The sequence below is a fragment of the Armigeres subalbatus genome, chromosome 2 (assembly GCF_024139115.2).
Source record: "Armigeres subalbatus isolate Guangzhou_Male chromosome 2, GZ_Asu_2, whole genome shotgun sequence".
NCBI classification, from domain to species: Eukaryota; Metazoa; Arthropoda; class Insecta; order Diptera; family Culicidae; genus Armigeres; species Armigeres subalbatus.
In genome coordinates, this window is record NC_085140.1 from 64,189,220 (window position 1) to 64,204,858 (window position 15,639).

The 15,639-nt window shown below is 38.9% G+C and overlaps 1 protein-coding gene across 4 annotated transcripts in view; it reads right to left on the bottom strand.

Moving 5' to 3' along the window:
- Nucleotides 1-1,215: 1,215 nt before the first annotated feature.
- Nucleotides 1,216-15,639, bottom strand: part of LOC134208763 (uncharacterized) — a 59,790-nt gene continuing 45,366 nt past the window's right edge. For all 4 annotated transcript variants that reach the window (XM_062684688.1, XM_062684687.1, XM_062684686.1 and 1 more), the window contains one exon: nucleotides 1,216-4,074. In XM_062684688.1, coding sequence (XP_062540672.1) covers nucleotides 3,797-4,074 — 278 coding nt within the window. In that variant the 3' untranslated portion in view covers nucleotides 1,216-3,796. The remainder of the gene's footprint in view (nucleotides 4,075-15,639) is intronic.

The window sequence follows — 15,639 nt, forward strand, 5'->3', positions numbered from 1 at the left end:
AATACAACTTAAATCCACTTCCAATCAACTCTAAACAAATTTCAATCGCATTCCAATCCATCATCACTAAAATTCCAATAACATACCATTCCCGTTCCAATAAAATTCAATTCAATCCACTACTAAACTAATTCTAATCCCATTTCATTTCAAATCCAGTCTAATTGCACTCCAATCCAATTGCATTCCAATTCAATTCATCCAATTCAGTATTTGTGGAAAACCATCAAACACATCAGCATTTTTTTTCTTCTTCAATGTCCCCACTGGGACATTGCCGCCTCGCAGCTGAGTGTTCATTAAGCACTTCCACAGTTATTAGCTGCGAGGTTTCTAAGCCAAGTGATCATTTTTGCATTCGTATATCATGAGGCTAACACGATGATACTTTTATGCCCAGAAGAATAAACCAGCACCGTGAATTGAACCCAGCCACCCTCAGCATGGTCTTGCTTTGTAACCGCACATCCTACCGCACGGCTACGGAGGGCCCCAACACATCAGCATATACACAAAGAAAATGATTAAATATTACTGTTGTTGGAGTTTTGGTTGCACCAACTGTTCGTCAGACGATCTGTTGTACAAACTGAATTGGTCGAACAAACTTGAGGGCGGAGTCAAAGTTGTACAACATGTCGGAGCATGTGTGGGGCCCCTTAGCGCGGTATAGATTTTTTTTGAAGTGGGTGAAGTTTATGACAGGCAATTCTTGAGCAACGAGTTTTTCTTATTAGTGTGTCAGAGTGCTCTTCAGCGTTGGCTAAGAAATTGAACACACAACGAACTTGGACGGTGGTTAGTTTACATAGTTCGAAAAGATTCTGCGCAAAAAAACGGAATTATGTCCTCAGCTTGCACATTCTTGCGCTAGATGATACGACACCCACCCAATCACGCGTTGGTGCATCTTTAACAGCACTATGAAGCCGCTTCCAAGCTCGTTTGTGGTGCCAAAGCTTTGACAGATGGTAGTCGCTCGATGCCCGCTTTAAAAACTTTCTGTCCTGTCCAGAAAATTTCCTGCAGCACCATGATGTCAAAGTTTCGTAGATTATCCTGTCGCTTGCGAAACCTTTTAGCTCAACACATCTTTTTCATCCTTGATCGTTACACAGACAATAGGCACACACATCGTACATCATATCGCGAAACGACAAGTAATCACATCACATTTAAGGGAAATTCGGATGAAAAGTACATAATTAATAATGATTTACCTTTATAAATATATTCACTTTATATTTTTATTCAACATTTTCATGTCAATCGTTCTAAGCACTATTATCACTTTATATCATTCAATCTGTGTAAAACTACTTACGAACTTTTATTGTTCAATATCACCTTTCACCGTTCCCATTATGGAAGAAAGCTAGTGGAATACATAAAAGACCTTTCAAACATAAAATTGAGTTAGGTACTTCGGATCACCTCCAATTTTCTTCCTCGTTTATCACGATTTTGAAAAAGCATACCAAGAAATCGACTAATCACTATACAGATAACACCTAATTCACACAGTCATTAGCACAACAAATCAGTGCCGCCTTGCCTCAAGGTCCCGGTTTTCTAATACCAACTGATGCCTTGTGTTGGATGCGGAATTACTCCACCCCAAACGATCACAATTTATTTGCGAGCAAAAATCAACAAACGGACTCCATCTGGCACTTGAAACGAGATTAGCACCAAGGTTCCGGGTGAACTTGTATGTCTGAATAAGTTTCAAAAATATTTACGCTGCTTTTCCGCCATTTATGACCGGCCATCACACAGCCTCACCAGACAGTTTTTACGCGCCAATTCTGTCGATCTCCATTTCCTTTGGAGGGTGAATGGGGTTTTGTTGGTGGGTTACACTAGTTTACTTCAATTTTAAACCAAAAGCTGTCGGAAATTTTATTAATAAGAAAAACAAACTATAAAATAGCTAAACCTATGTGAATTATTAATATCGATTGAAATCATTTTGTACGAAAATTTAGCTAAACTAATAAGATATTGGAAAAAATTTCAAAATAACGATCACATGTTCTGGAAACTATTGAAAAGGTTAAACAATTTTTTTTAAAAACCCGTAAAACGTTTTTTTTTTATAAATAGAAACTGATAGAAAAACAGGAACAAAAAAAACAATTCAAACTTAAGAAAAACAATACAAAATTTAAACAAATAAGCATGATTCGAATCAACTGATATGTTACAACTTTAAGCAAAATTACTTACAAATTTTTATCTTCATATTTATACAAAACAAAATTTATAAAAATATCTCCGATGAAGATTTTTGCTACGCTTCGTAAACTGGTGTCATCTGCATGGAAAACACAAGCCCCCAAAAAATAAAACCATTATTCCCAAACCTCGTAACCGCTCGAGTTCGTGTTTTCTACGCTTTCACTGACTGATCGACGACGTCTGCAGCACTTCCCACATGCCCGTACGTACACACGTCTTAAAATTAATATCCATTCTCAGATATCCATTGGCGCTTTGTTATCGTTTCGTTTTTGCGGGATTTTAAAATCTGTGAATAACTCCTCTAAAAATAAACAATCACGGTAGCAATTTGTTTATTTATTCCGCATCCTGCTGACTGATGCGTTGTGAAATTTGTAATCATTCCCGGAAAGGCGTTCAAATCCAAACAGCATCAAAAATGGACTTGTTATTGGACTTTAAAGATTTGTGTTAGATTGGGTTTTTTTTATATGGACATGAGTTTCGACTTCGTCCGTTAAGTTGAAAATAAATTCAAATTCGGACATTGAACTTGGACCCTTAAGCTTGAAGTTTGGTGCGTAGACTTGGACACACTTGAAAAGTGACAATAAATATACCTAAATTATCTTAGCTTCCGGAATATGTTGCGCAATGTGTAAGCATTTCCATATCATCATTCAGGTTCGTGCTTTTATTTGGAAAAAAAGGCAACTGGTGACTCCTTATCTCGCTAGAATTAAAAACTTCCGATTCCATAACAAATATATACATCCATTCAATCGTATAAAAACATCTATCAAAGATCACATCCCTAAAAAATACTACTTTTATCTAGGCTAGGTGTACCAGTTGTGGCTATAGAACCAGTTGTCGCACTAGTGCTTTATATACCAAATGATCAATCAAATCACCGCAAACCAAGTTCATATCGATAAAGCATATTCATATGACACGATAACACCTTTGATTTCCTTCAAAACAAGCAAAGCATAATTGTAAAAATTGATTTTGCTTAATTTTCAACTTCCTTTGCACCAGTTGTCGCACTAGTGGTCCCTATTTGGCCAGTCCCATAAGAAAACAATGGGATTTGCCAAATAAGGAACCAAAATTAAGAATAGTGCCACAACTGGTGCATCCGTTCCTATTATGGATTAATCAATTTTGAGGATAATAACAAATTTTATTGTGGTTTTCACAGCTGTTCTAAGGAGCAGGAAGTAAAACCTTTCGCTTGATATATAAAGTCTACCCACATGCCTTTTACTTATTTTTTTAAAAATAGTTGTTCTTATGTATGGCGACAATTGGTACACCGACCCTACTATATAACTAGATAAATTGCTTCTCAGTTGATAGCAACGCTCCCAACCTCACATTTCCGTAGATAATGCATTTGCTTTTTGTGTGAATAATATCTTGGTAACACAAAGTGGAAATCGCTTCATCCCTAATCCTCCTACGTGAGTGTGAGTGTTTGTGCGCTTGATCACTGTTCTGATCCCTTCCTTACAAATCTAGTCAATCCTAATTATTAATATCTCGTGTTCCAATCGGTGGAAGTTCCAGTCTACGCCGACCCTATCAGGAACCAGGGCAGGACCACGGTGACGGCAATGGCCGCCACACAGGTCGCGCACACCACCAGCATGTTCGACAGCTGGCTGTGGTTGGATTTGTCCTTCATCTCGCTGTCGGTGATCAGCAGCTGGTCTTCGCAGGGATCCTTCGTGAACTCGAGCACCTCGACGTCGTAGCGGAACTTCACCTTGGAGGACTCCCGCCGCCAGAAGAGGTGGCCCGAATCGCGGCGCTCCAAGCACCAGATCGGCTCTTGCGGTGGAATCGCTGGAAGTAGAGAGGAAGAAAGGAACAATTAGCATTTGCAATTTGGAGACAATGGGCGATTTGTGAGGGTCATTATCAAAGTCAGCGGAAACATTGAAGCAAGATATTTTTGGGCAACGCTGTTTCAGCCAAAAGCATGGAAATAATGGGCGCCAATTGGGGTACATAAGTAGATTTGTTTGACGTGCTGGTATAATAAAATTAAATTTTCGATATGAACTTTTATTCAACCATGGACGTGCCACATGCACAAATGTGGCCTTGGCTTATCCGTAACTTGAATAAGAGCTATATGGTCTGAAATCTCAACAAAATATATGTATGTATCCAAGCTTCAACAAAAAAAATCCTCAATTATCAGCAATTCTTTCTGAATTATTGTCGAGAACTTCCCCTTGATTCCTTCGAGTTATATATGAAAATTGTCTAAATTCGATAGAATTTGCTCTGAACCTAGTATATTTTTTCCAATTTTTGTATAATTTTTGTAGAAAATCATTTTAGCAGAAACTTCGCCAGCTTTCCTCCCTCCAGAAGAAATAATCCAAATTACAAAAACAATTTCCTCACAGATCCGAAGTTACGTCAACAATAAATTCAAATGTCTTCGGTTTTTTTTTGTCGTATATATTTTCGAACATCTTCAGGAAAACATATTTCCAAACTATGTCAGGTCAGAAATTTCTTCCAATTCCGCCTCAATCAATTAAAAAAAAGTCTCGAATTGCGCCAAAATTTCTCAGAACTTCAAAGTCATCGAAATTTCTACGAATTTCGATAAGAATTTCTCCTAATTCCGTTCGGAATCTCTCCGAAATCGATTTTTGCTTTCTCGTATATGTACCAAGTTCCAAAACCAAATTTTTTATAGAAGCCGGCAACTCATAGTGTTTACCGATCAACTCAATTCGACAAATTTAGGTGATGTCTGTATGTGTGTGCATGTCTGTGCGCAGTCATTCATTTTTTTGGCATTCGACGGAAATCGAATAAATTCCTAACGGAATTTGGATGCGTTCCTGATAAATTTCTGACGGTATTCGGATAAATACCTGACGAAATTCGGTTGAATTCCTAATGGAATTGCTACTGACGGAATTCGCTACTGACGGAATTCGGATGAATTCCTGACAGAATTCGGATGAATTTCCGACAAAATTCGAATGAATTCTTGACAGAACTCGGATGAATTAATTCATGACGAAAGTCGGATCAATTCCTGACGGAATTCGGATGAATTCCTGACGGAATTCGGATGAATTCCTGACGGAATTCGGATGAATTCTTGACGGAATTTGGATGAATTCCTGACGGAATTCATCCGAATTCCGTTAGGAATTCATCCAAATTTCGTTAGGAATTAATCCGAATACCGTTAGGAATTCATCCGAGTTCCGTTAGGAATTCATCCGAATTCCGTTAGGAATTCATCCGAATTCCGTTAGGAATTCATCCGAATTCCGTTAGGAATTCATCCGAATTCCGTTTGGAATTCATCCGAATTCCGTTAGGAATTCATCCGAGTTCCGTTAGGAATTCATCCGAGTTCCGTTAGGAATTCATCCGAGTTCCGTTAGGAATTCATCCGAATTCCGTTAGGAATTCATCCAAATACCGTTAGGAATTCATCCGAATTCCGTTGGTAATTCATCCGAATTCCGTTGGTAATTCATCCGAATTCCGTTAGGAATTCATCCGAATTCCGTTAGGAATTTATCCGAGTTCAGTAAGGAATTCTTCCGAATTCCGTTAGGAAGTCATCCGAATTCCGTTAGGAATTCATCCGAATTCCGTTAGGAATTCATCCGAATTCCGTTAGGAATTCATCCGAATTCCGTTAGGAATTCATCCGAATTCCGTTAGGAATTCATCCGAATTCCGTTAGGAATTCATCCGAATTCCGTTAGGAATTCATCTGAATTCCGTTAGGAATTCATCCGATTTACGAATAGAGTTCATCCGAATTCCTTCAAGAATTCATCTGAATTCCGTTAGAAATTCATCCGAATTCCGTTAGGAATTCATCCAAATTCCGTTAGGAATTCATCCAAATTCCGTTAAGAATTCTTCCGAATTCGTTTAGGAATTCATCCAAATTCCTTTAGGAATTCATCCAAATTCCTTTAGCAATTCATCCGAATTCCGTTAGGAATTCTATCCGAATTCCGTTAGGAATTCTATCCGAATTCCGTTAGGAACTCATCCGAATTCCGTTAGGAATTCATCCGAATTCCGTTAGGAATTCATCCGAATTCCGTTAGGAATTCATCCGAATTCCGTTAGGAACTCATCCAAGTTCCGTTAGAAATTCATCCAAATTCCGTTAGAAATTCCGTTAGGAATTCATCCGAAATCTGTAGAGAATTCATCCGAATTCCGATAGGAATTTCGATGAGAGTTCATCCGAATTCCGTTAGAATTTCGTCCGAATTCCGTCAAGAATTCATCCGACTTCCGTTAGAAATTCATCCGACTTCCGTTAGGAATTCATCCGAATTCCATTAGGAATTCATCCGAATTCCATTTGGAATTCATCCGACTTCCGTTGGGAATTCATCCGACTTCCGTTAGGAATTCATCCGAATTCCGTTAGGAATTCATCCGAATTCCGTCAGGAATTCATCCGACTTCCGTTAGAAATTCATCCGACTTCCGTTAGGAATTCATCCGAATTCCATTAGGAATTCGTCCGAATTCCATTAGGAATTCGTCCGAATTCCTTTAGGAATTCATCCGAATTCCTTTAGGAATTCATCCGAATTCCTTTAGGAATTCATCCGAATTCCTTTAGGAATTCATCCGAATTCCGTCAAGAATTCATCCGACTTCCGTTGGGAATTCATCCGACTTCCGTTAGGAATTCATCCGAATTCCATTAGGAATTCATCCGAATTCCATTAGGAATTCATCCGAATTCCATTAGGAATTCATCCGAATTCCGTTAGGAATTCATCCGAATTCCGTTAGGAATTCATCCGAATTCCATCAGGAATTCATCCGAATTCCATTAGGAATTCATCCGAATTCCGTCAGAATTCATCCGAATTCCGTTAGAATTCATCCGAATTCGTTAGAATTCATCCGAATTCCGTTAGAATTCATCCGAATTCCGTTAGAATTCATCCGAATTCGTTAGAATTCATCCGAATTCCGTTAGAATTCATCTGAATTCCGTTAGAATTCATCCGAATTCGTTAGAATTCATCCGAATTCGTTAGATTCGTCCGAATTCCGTTAGAATTCATCCGAATTCGTTAGAATTCATCCGAATTCGTTAGAATTCATCCGAATTCCGTTAGAATTCATCCGAATTCGTTAGATTCATCCGAATTCCGTTAGATTCATCCGAATTCCGTTAGGAATTCATCCGAATTCCGTTAGAATTCATCCGAATTCCGTTAGAATTCATCCGAATTCCGTTAGAATTCATCCGAATTCCGTTAGAATTCATCCGAATTCCGTTAGGAATTCATCCGAATTCCGTTAGGAATTCATCCGATTCCGTTAGAATTCATCCGAATTCCGTTAGAATTCATCCGAATTCCGTTAGAATTCATCCGAATTCGTTAGATTCATCCGAATTCCGTTAGAATTCATCCGAATTCCGTTAGAATTCATCCGAATTCCGTTAGAATTCATCCGAATTCCGTTAGAATTCATCCGAATTCCGTTAGAATTCATCCGAATTCCGTTGAGATTCATCCGAATTCCGTTAGAATTCATCCGAATTCCGTTAGAATTCATCCGAATTCCGTTAGAATTCATCCGAATTCCGTTAGAATTCATCCGAATTCCGTTAGGAATTCATCCGAATTCCGTTAGAATTCATCCGAATTCGTTAGAATTCATCCGAATTCCGTTAGAATTCATCCGAATTCCGTTAGGAATTCATCCGAATTCCGTTAGAATTCATCCGAATTCCGTTAGAATTCATCCGAATTCCGTTAGAATTCATCCGAATTCCGTTAGAATTCATCCGAATTCCGTTAGATTCATCCGAATTCGTTAGAATTCATCCGAATTCGTTAGAATTCATCCGAATTCCGTTAGATTCATCCGAATTCGTTAGAATTCATCCGAATTCCGTTAGATTCATCCGAATTCCGTTAGAATTCATCCGAATTCCGTTAGGAATTCATCCGAATTCCGTTAGAATTCAGCAGAATTCCGTTAGGAACTCATCCAATTCCGTTGGAATTCATCCGAGTTCCGTTGGAATTCATCCGAGTTCCGTTAGAATTCATCCGAATTCCGTTAGAATTCATCCGAATTCCGTTAGAATTCATCCGAATTCCGTTAGAATTCATCCGAATTCCGTTAGAATTCATCCGAATTCCGTTAGAATTCATCCGAATTCCGTTAGAATTTATCCGAATTCCGTTAGAATTCATCCGAATTCCGTTAGAATTCATCCGAATCCGTTAGAATTCATCCGAGTTCCGTTAGGAATTCATCCGAGTTCCGTTAGAATTCATCCGAATTCCGTTAGAATTCATCCGAGTTCCGTTAGGAATTCATCCGAGTTCCGTTAGAAGTCATCCGAATTCCGTTAGAATTCATCCGAATTCCGTTAGAATTCTTTTCGAATTCCGTTAGAATTCATCCGAATTCCGTTAGAATTCATCCGAATTCCGTTAGATTCATCCGAATTCCGTTAGAATTCATCCAAATTCCGTTAGGAATTCATCCAAATTCCGTTAGAATTCATCCAAATTCCGTTAAGAATTCTTCCGAATTCGTTTAGAATTCATCCAAATTCCTTTAGCAATTCATCCAATTCCTTTAGAATTCATCCGAATTCCGTTCGGAATTCATCCGAATTCCGTTCGAATTCATTTGAATTCCGTTCGAATTCATCCGAATCCCGTTAGAATTCATCCGAATTCCTTTAGGAACTCATCCAAGTTCCGTTAGAAATTCATCCAAATTCCGTTAGAAATTCATCCGAATTCCGTTAGGAATTCATCCGAAATCTGTTGAGAATTCATCCGAATTCCGATAGGAATTTCGATAGGAATTCATCCAAATTCCGTTAGAATTTCGTCCGAATTCCGTCAAGAATTCATCCGATTTCCGTTAGAAATTCATCCGACTTCCGTTAGGAATTCATCCGAATTCCATTAGGAATTCATCCGAATTCCATTAGGAATTCATCCGAATTCCATTAGGAATTCATCCGAATTCCATTAGGAATTCATCCGAATTCCATTAGGAATTCATCCGAATTCCTTTAGGAATTCATCCGAATTCCTTTAGGAATTCATCCGAATTCCTTTAGGAATTCATCCGAATTCCTTTAGATTCATCCGAATTCCTTTAGATTCATCCGATTCCTTTAGGAATTCATCCGAATTCCGTCAAGAATTCATCCGACTTCCGTTAGAAATTCATCCGACTTCCGTTAGAATTCATCCGAATTCCATTAGAATTCATCCGAATTCCATTAGAATTCATCCGATTCCATTAGAATTCATCCGAATTCCGTTAGAATTCATCCGAATTCCGTTAGAATTCATCCGAATTCCGTCAGATTCATCCGAATTCCGTCAGAATTCATCCGAATTCCGTCAGGAATTCATCTGAATTCGTCAGGAATTCATCCGAATTCCGTCAGAATTCATCCGAATTCGTCAGAATTCATCCGAATTCCGTCAGAATTCATCCGAATTCCGTCAGAATTCATCCGAATTTCCGTCGAGATTCATCCGAATTCCGTCAGATTCATCCGAATTCCGTCAGGAATTCATCCGATCATCCGAATCAGATTATCCGAATTCGTTAGAATTCATCCGAATTCGTTAGATTCATCCGAGATTCCGTTAGGAATTCATCCGAATTCCGTTAGAATTCATCCGAATTCCGTTAGAATTCATCCGAATTCCGTTAGATTCATCCGAATTCCGTTGAGATTCATCCATTCCGTTAGATTCGAATTCCGTTAGAATTCCAATTCCGTTAGATTCGTCCGGAATTCCGTTAGAATTCATCCGAATTCCGTTAGAATTCATCCGAATTCCGTTGAGATTCGTCCGATTCGTTAGAATTCATCGAATTCCGTTAGACCATCTGAATTCCGTTAGAATTCATCCGATTCCGTTAGATTCATCTGAATTCCGTTAGAATTCATCCGAATTCCGTTAGAATTCATCTGAATTCCGTTGAATTATCCGAATTCCGTTAGAATTCATCCGATCCGTTAGAATTATCCGAATTCGTTAGAATTCATCCAATTCCGTTAGGAATTCATCCGAATTCCGTTAGAATTCATCCGAATTCCGTTAGAATTCATCCGAATTCCGTTAGAATTCATCCGAATTCGTTAGATTCATCCGAATTCCGTTAGAATTCATCCGAATTCCGTTAGATTCATCCGAATTCCGTTAGAGTCATTCGAATTCCGTTAGGAATTCAACCGAATTCCGTTAGGAACTCATCCGAATTCCGTTAGGAATTCATCCGAATTCCGTACGGAATTCATCCGAATTCCGTTAGGAATTCATCCGAATTCCGTTTGGATTTCATCCGAATTCCGTTAGGATGAATTCCTAACGGAACTCGGATGAATTCCTAACGGAACTGGGATGAATTCCTAACGGAATTCGGATGAATTCCTAACGGAATTCGAATGAATTCCTAACGGAATTCGGATGAATTCCTAACGGAATTCGGATGAAGTCCTAACGGAATTCGGATGAAGTCCTAACGGATTCGATGAATTCTAACGAATTCGGATGAGTTCTAACGAATTCGGATGAATTCTAACGGAATTCGGATGAATTCTAACGGAATTCAGATGAATTCCTAACGGAATTCGGATGAATTCTAACGGAATTCGGATGAATCTAACGGAATTCGGATGAATTCTATCGGATTCGGATGAATTCTAACGGAATTCGGATGAATCTAACGGAATTCGGATGAATTCTAACGGAATTCGGATGAATTCTAACGGAATTCAGATGAATTCTAACGGAATTCGATGAATCTAACGGAATTCGGATGAATTCTAACGGAATTCGGATGAATTCCCAACGGAATTCGGATGAATTCTAACGGAATTCATGAATTGAATTCAGATGAATTCCTAACGGAATTGGATGAATTCAACTGAACCTGAATTCACCGGAATTCGGATGAATTCTAACGGAATTCAGATGAATTCTAACGAATTCGGATGAATTCTAACGGAATTCGGATGAACAACGGAATTCGGATGAATTCTAACGGAATTCGGATGAATTCTAACGGAATTCGGATGAATTCAACGGAATTCGGATGAATTCTAACGGAATTCGGATGAATTCTAACGGAATTCGGATGAATTCTAACGAATTCGGATGAATTCCTAACGGAATTCGGATGAATTCCTAACGGAATTCGGATGAATTCCTAACGGAATTCGGATGAATTCCTAACGGAATTCGGATGAATTCCTAACGGAATTCGGATGAATTCCTAACGGAATTCGGATGAATTCCTAACGGAAGTCGGATTAATTTCTAACGGAATTCGGATGAATTTCTAACGGGATTCGGATGAATTTCTATCTAATTTTCGGATGAATTCCTATCGAAATTCGGATGAATTCCTATCGGAATTCGGATGAATTCCTTTCGGAATTCGGATGAATTCCTAACAGAATTCGGATGAATTCCTAACGGAATTCGGATGAATTACTAACGGAATTTGGATGAATTTCTAACGGAATTTGGATGAGTTCCTAACGGAATTTGGATGAGTTCCTAACGGAATTCGGATGAATTCCTAACAGGATTCGGATGAATTCCTAACGGAATTCAGATGAATTCCTAACGGAATTTGCATGAATTCCTAAAGGAATTCGGATGAATTCCTAACGGGATTCGGATGAATTCCGTACGGAATTCGGATGAATTCCCAACGGAATTCGGAAGACTTCCTAACGGAATTCGGAAGAATTCCTTACTGAACTCGGATAAATTCCTAACGGAATTCGGATGAATTCCTAACGGAATTCGGATGAATTACCAACGGAATTCGGATGAATTACCAACGGAATTCGGATGAATTCGTATCGGAATTCGGATGAATTCCTAACAGGATTCGGATGAATTCCTAACGGAATTCAGATGAATTCCTCACGGAATTCAGATGAATTCCTCACGGAATTCAGATGAATTCCTAACGGAATTTGGATGAATTCCTAAAGGAATTCGGATGAATTCCTAACGGGATTCGGATGAATTCCGTACGGAATTCGGATGAATTCCCAACGGAATTCGGATGAATTCCCAACGGAATTCGGAAGACTTCCTAACGGAATTCGGAAGAATTCCTTACTGAACTCGGATAAATTCTTAACGGAAATCGGATGAATTCCTAACGGAATTCGGATGAATTACCAACGGAATTCGGATGAATTACCAACGGAATTCGGATGAATTCCTAACGGTATTCGGATGAATTCCTAACGGTATTCAGATGCATTCCTAACGGAACTCGAATGAATTCCTAACGGAATTCGGATGAATTCCTAACGGAATTCGGATGAATTCCTAACGGAGTTCGGATGAATTCCTAACGGAATTCGGATGAATTCCTAACGGAATTCGGATGAATTCCTAACGATATTCGGATGAATTCCTAACGGAATACGGATGAATTCATAACGGAATTCGGATGAATTCTAACGGAATTCGGATGAATTCTAACGGAATTCAGATGAATTCTAACGGAATTCGGATGAATTCTAACGGAATTCGGATGAATTCTAACGGAATTCGGATGAATTCTAACGGAATTCGGATGAATTCCTAACGGAATTCGGATGAATTCCTAACGGAATTCGGATGAATTCCTAACGGAATTCGGATGAATTCTAACGGAATTCGGATGAATTCTAACGGAATTCGGATGAATTCTAACGGAGTTCGGATGAATTCCTAACGGAATTCGGATGAATTCTATCGGAATTCGGATGAATCTCAACGGAATTCGGATGAATTCCTAACGGAATTCGGATGAATTCCTAACGGAATTCGGATGAATTCTAACGGAATTCGGATGAATTCTAACGGAATTCGGATGAATTCTAACGGAATTCGGATGAATTCTAACGGAATTCGGATGAATTCTAACGGAATTCGGATAATTCTAACGGAATTCGGATGAATTCTAACGGAATTCGGATGAATTCCTAACGGAATTCGGATGAATCTAACGGAATTCGGATGAATTCCTAACGGAATTCGGATGAATCTAACGGAATTCGGATGAATTCCTAACGGAATTCGGATGAATCTAACGGAATTCGGATGAATCTAACGAATTCGGATGAATTCTAACGGAATTCGGATGAATCTAACGGAATTCGGATGAATTCCTAACGGAATTCGGATGAATTCTAACGGAATTCGGATGAATTCTAACGGAATTCGGATGAATCTAACGGAATTCGGATAAATCTAACGGAATTTGGATAAATTCTAACGGAATTCGGATGAATTCCTAACGGAATTCGGATGAATTCCTAACGGAAGTCGGAATAATTTCTAACGGAATTCGGATGAATTTCTAACGGGATTCGGATGAATTTCTATCTAATTTTCGGATGAATTCCTATCGAAATTCGGATGAATTACTATCGGAATTAGGATGAATTCCTATCGGAATTCGGATGAATTCCTTTCGGAATTCGGATGAATTCCTAACAGAATTCGGATGAATTCCTAACGGAATTCGGATGAATTACTAACGGACTTTGGATGAATTTCTAACGGAATTTGGATGAATTTCTAACGGAACTTGGATGAGTTCATAACGGAATTCGGATGAATTCGTATCGGAATTCGGATGAATTCCTAACAGGATTCGGATGAATTCCTAACGGAATTCAGATGAATTCCTAACGGAATTTGGATAAACTCCTAACAGAATTCGGATGAATTCCTAACGGGATTCGGATGAATTCCGTACGGAATTCGGATGAATTCCCAACGGAATTCGGAAGTCTTCCTAACGGAATTCGGAAGAATTCCTTACTGAACTCGGATAAATTCCTAACGGAATTCGGATGAATTCCTAACGGAATTCGGATGAATTACCAACGGAATTCGGATGAATTACCAACGGAATTCGGATGAATTCGTATCGGAATTCGGATGAATTCCTAACAGGATTCGGATGAATTCTTCACGGAATTCAGATGAATTCCTCACGGAATTCAGATGAATTCCTAACGGAATTTGGATGAATTCCTAAAGGAATTCGGATGAATTCCTAACGGGATTCGGATGAATTCCTAACGGAATTCGGATGAATTCCCAACGGAATTCGGATGAATTCCCAACGGAATTCGGATGAATTCCTAACGGAATTCGGAAGAATTCCTTACTGAACTCGGATAAATTCTTAACGGAAATCGGATGAATTCCTAACGGAATTTGGAAGAAATACCAACGGAATTCGGATGAATTACCAACGGAATTCGGATGAATTCCTAACGGTATTCGGATGAATTCTGAACGGAACTCGGATGAATTCCGAATGGAATTCCGATGAATTCCGAACGGAATTCGGATGAATTCCTAAACGAATTCGGAAGAATTGTTAACGGAATTTGGATGAATTCCTAACGGAATTCGGATGAATTCCTAACGGAATTCGAATGAATTCCTTACGGAATTCGGATGAATTCCCAACGGAATTCGGAAGACTTCCTAACGGAATTCGGAAGAATTCCTTACTGAACTCGGATAAATTCCTAACGGAATTCGGATGAATTCCTAACGGAATTCGGATGAATTACCAACGGAATTCGGAAGACTTCCTAACGGAATTCGGAAGAATTCCTTACTGAACTCGGATAAATTCCTAACGGAATTCGGATGAATTCCTAACGGAATTCGGATGAATTCCTAACGGAATTCGGATGAATTCTTAGCGGAACTCGAATTTATTCCTAACGAGATTCGGATGAATTCCTAACGGAACTCGGATGAATTCCTAACGGAATTCGGATGAATTCCTAACGGAATTCGGATGAATTCCTAACGGAATTCGGATGAATTCCTAACGGAATTTGGGAGAATTCCTAACGGAATACGGATGAATCCCTAACGGAATTCGAATGAATTCCTAACGGAATTCGGATGAATTCCTAACGGAGTTCGGATGAATTCCTAACGGAATTCGGATGAATTCCTAACGGAATTCGGAAGACTTCCAAACGGAATTCGGAAGACTTCCTAACGGAATTCGGAAGAATTCCTAACTGAATTCGGAAGAATCCCTAAAGGAATTCGGAAGAATTCCTAACGGAATTCGGATGAATTCCTAACGGAATTCGGATGAATTCCTAACGGAATTCGAATGAATGTCTAACGGCATTCAGATGAATTACTAACGGAATTCGGATGAGTTTCTAACGGAATTGGGATGAATTCCTAATGAAATTCGGATAAATTCCTAATGGAATTACTAACGGAATTCGGATGAGTTTCTAATGGAATTGGGATGAATTCCTAATGAAATTCGGATGAATTCCTAATGAAATTCGGATGAATTCCTAATGAAATTCGGATGAAT